Here is a 1,550-nt window from a genome sequence, read left to right on the forward strand (position 1 = left end):
ATAAACTGTTAAATAGACCGTACGTAGACCGCATGTAGACTGTAGGAGCTGCCGCTGTTTCCCGGGAGAAGGGCTCACCTGGCCGGACCCAGTCCGGGCTGATGAGCCCTGGAAGCGGTGCGATGTGAGCGACCTACCGTCACCGACACGGAGACGACGTGATGCGGAACACAGGCGGCAGCTGCGGCCGCTCGGCAGCATCCTCCCGGGGGACCGACGCTCGTCCTGCGGCCGGCGGAGCGGACGCACGTGCGGCGGTGGAGTCGAGCGCCTGGAGCCGGAGCCGGGCGGCCGGCGGAGCGTCACCCCGCTTCAGCGGCGCCCTCCGTAGGGGCTCCTCTCGCTTCCCCCGGCTCCTGGCGCCTCCGTCCCCGGCGGAGGAGGACGAGTCCAGGCTGCTGAAGTTCCACACGATGAGAGTCTGCAGGAGCAGGACCCCCAGAGCCGCCAGAAGCACCGCGGACCGGGAGCGGCGCGTCAGCCGGCGAGCGCACGCGGTCCCGTTCATCTCTGTCCGCCGACTGACGGAGGGAGGGGGGACGCTCCGAGACACCACACTGCGGGGAGGACGATCCCCTCCGCGGCCTGGGAGGGAGGAGGACGGGAGGGGGAGGAGGAAGAGGGGGGAGGGGAGGAGGGCAGAGGAGGAGGGGGAGAGGAGGAGAGGAGAGGAGAGGAGAGCGGGAGTAAGAGGAGGGGAGGAGGAAGAAGAGGAGGAGGGGAGGAGGGGAGGAGGGCAGAGGAGGAGGAAGAAGAGGAGAGGGGAGGAGGGCATAGGAGGAGGAAGAAGAGGAGGAGAGGAGGAGGGTGGAGGGGAGGAGGGGAGGGGGAGGAAGAAGAGGGAGGAGGGAAGGGAGGAGGAGGAGAGGAGAGGAGAGCGGGAGGAAGAGGAGGGGGAGGAGGAAGGGAGAGGAGGAGGAGGAAGAGGAGGAGAGGAGGAGGGGAGGGGGAGGAAGAAGAGGAGGAGAGGAGGAGGGTGAGGAGGAGGAAGAAGAGGAGGAGAGGAGGAGGGTGGAGGGGAGGAGGGGAGGGGGAGGAAGAAGAGGAGGAGGGGAAGGGGAGGAGGAGGAGAGGAGAGGAGAGCGGGAGGAAGAGGAGGGGGAGGAGGAAGGGAGAGGAGGAGGAGGAAGAGGAGGAGAGGAGGAGGGGAGGGGGAGGAAGAAGAGGAGGAGAGGAGGAGGGTGGAGGGGAGGAGAAGGAGGAAGAAGAGGAGGAGAGGAGGAGGGCAGAGAAGGAGAGGAGGAGGGGAGGAGGGGAGGGGGAGGAGGAAGAGGAGGAGGAGGAAAGGGGGAGGGGAGGGGAGGGGGAGGAGGAAGAGGAGGAGGGAAGGGGGAGGGGAGGGGGAGGAAGAAGAGGAGGAGGGGAGGGGGAGGAAGAGGAGGGGGGGGAAGGGAGGGGGAGGAAGAGGAGGAGGGGAAGGGGAGGAGAAGGAGGAAGAAGAGGAGGAGAGGAGGAGGGCAGAGAAGGAGAGGAGGAGGGGAGAGGGGAGGGGGAGGAGGAAGAGGAGGAGGAGGAAAGGGGGAGGGGAGGGGAGGGGGAGGAGGAAGAGG

The 1,550-nt window shown here is 67.5% G+C and overlaps 1 protein-coding gene across 1 annotated transcript in view; it reads right to left on the reverse strand.

The window, feature by feature from the left end:
* Nucleotides 1-508, reverse strand: part of LOC308124453 (xylosyltransferase 1-like) — a gene marked incomplete at both ends in the record, with an annotated part of 30,745 nt that extends 30,237 nt beyond the window's left edge. Inside the window, one exon of the mRNA XM_080487437.1 lies at nt 246-508. Within this exon, the coding sequence (XP_080343563.1) occupies nt 246-508 (263 nt within the window). The remainder of the gene's footprint in view (nt 1-245) is intronic.
* Between the last annotated feature and the right edge of the window lie 1,042 nt (nt 509-1,550).

Source organism: Lipophrys pholis (assembly GCF_963383615.2).
Source record: "Lipophrys pholis genome assembly, chromosome: 19".
NCBI lineage: Eukaryota > Metazoa > Chordata > Actinopteri > Blenniiformes > Blenniidae > Lipophrys > Lipophrys pholis.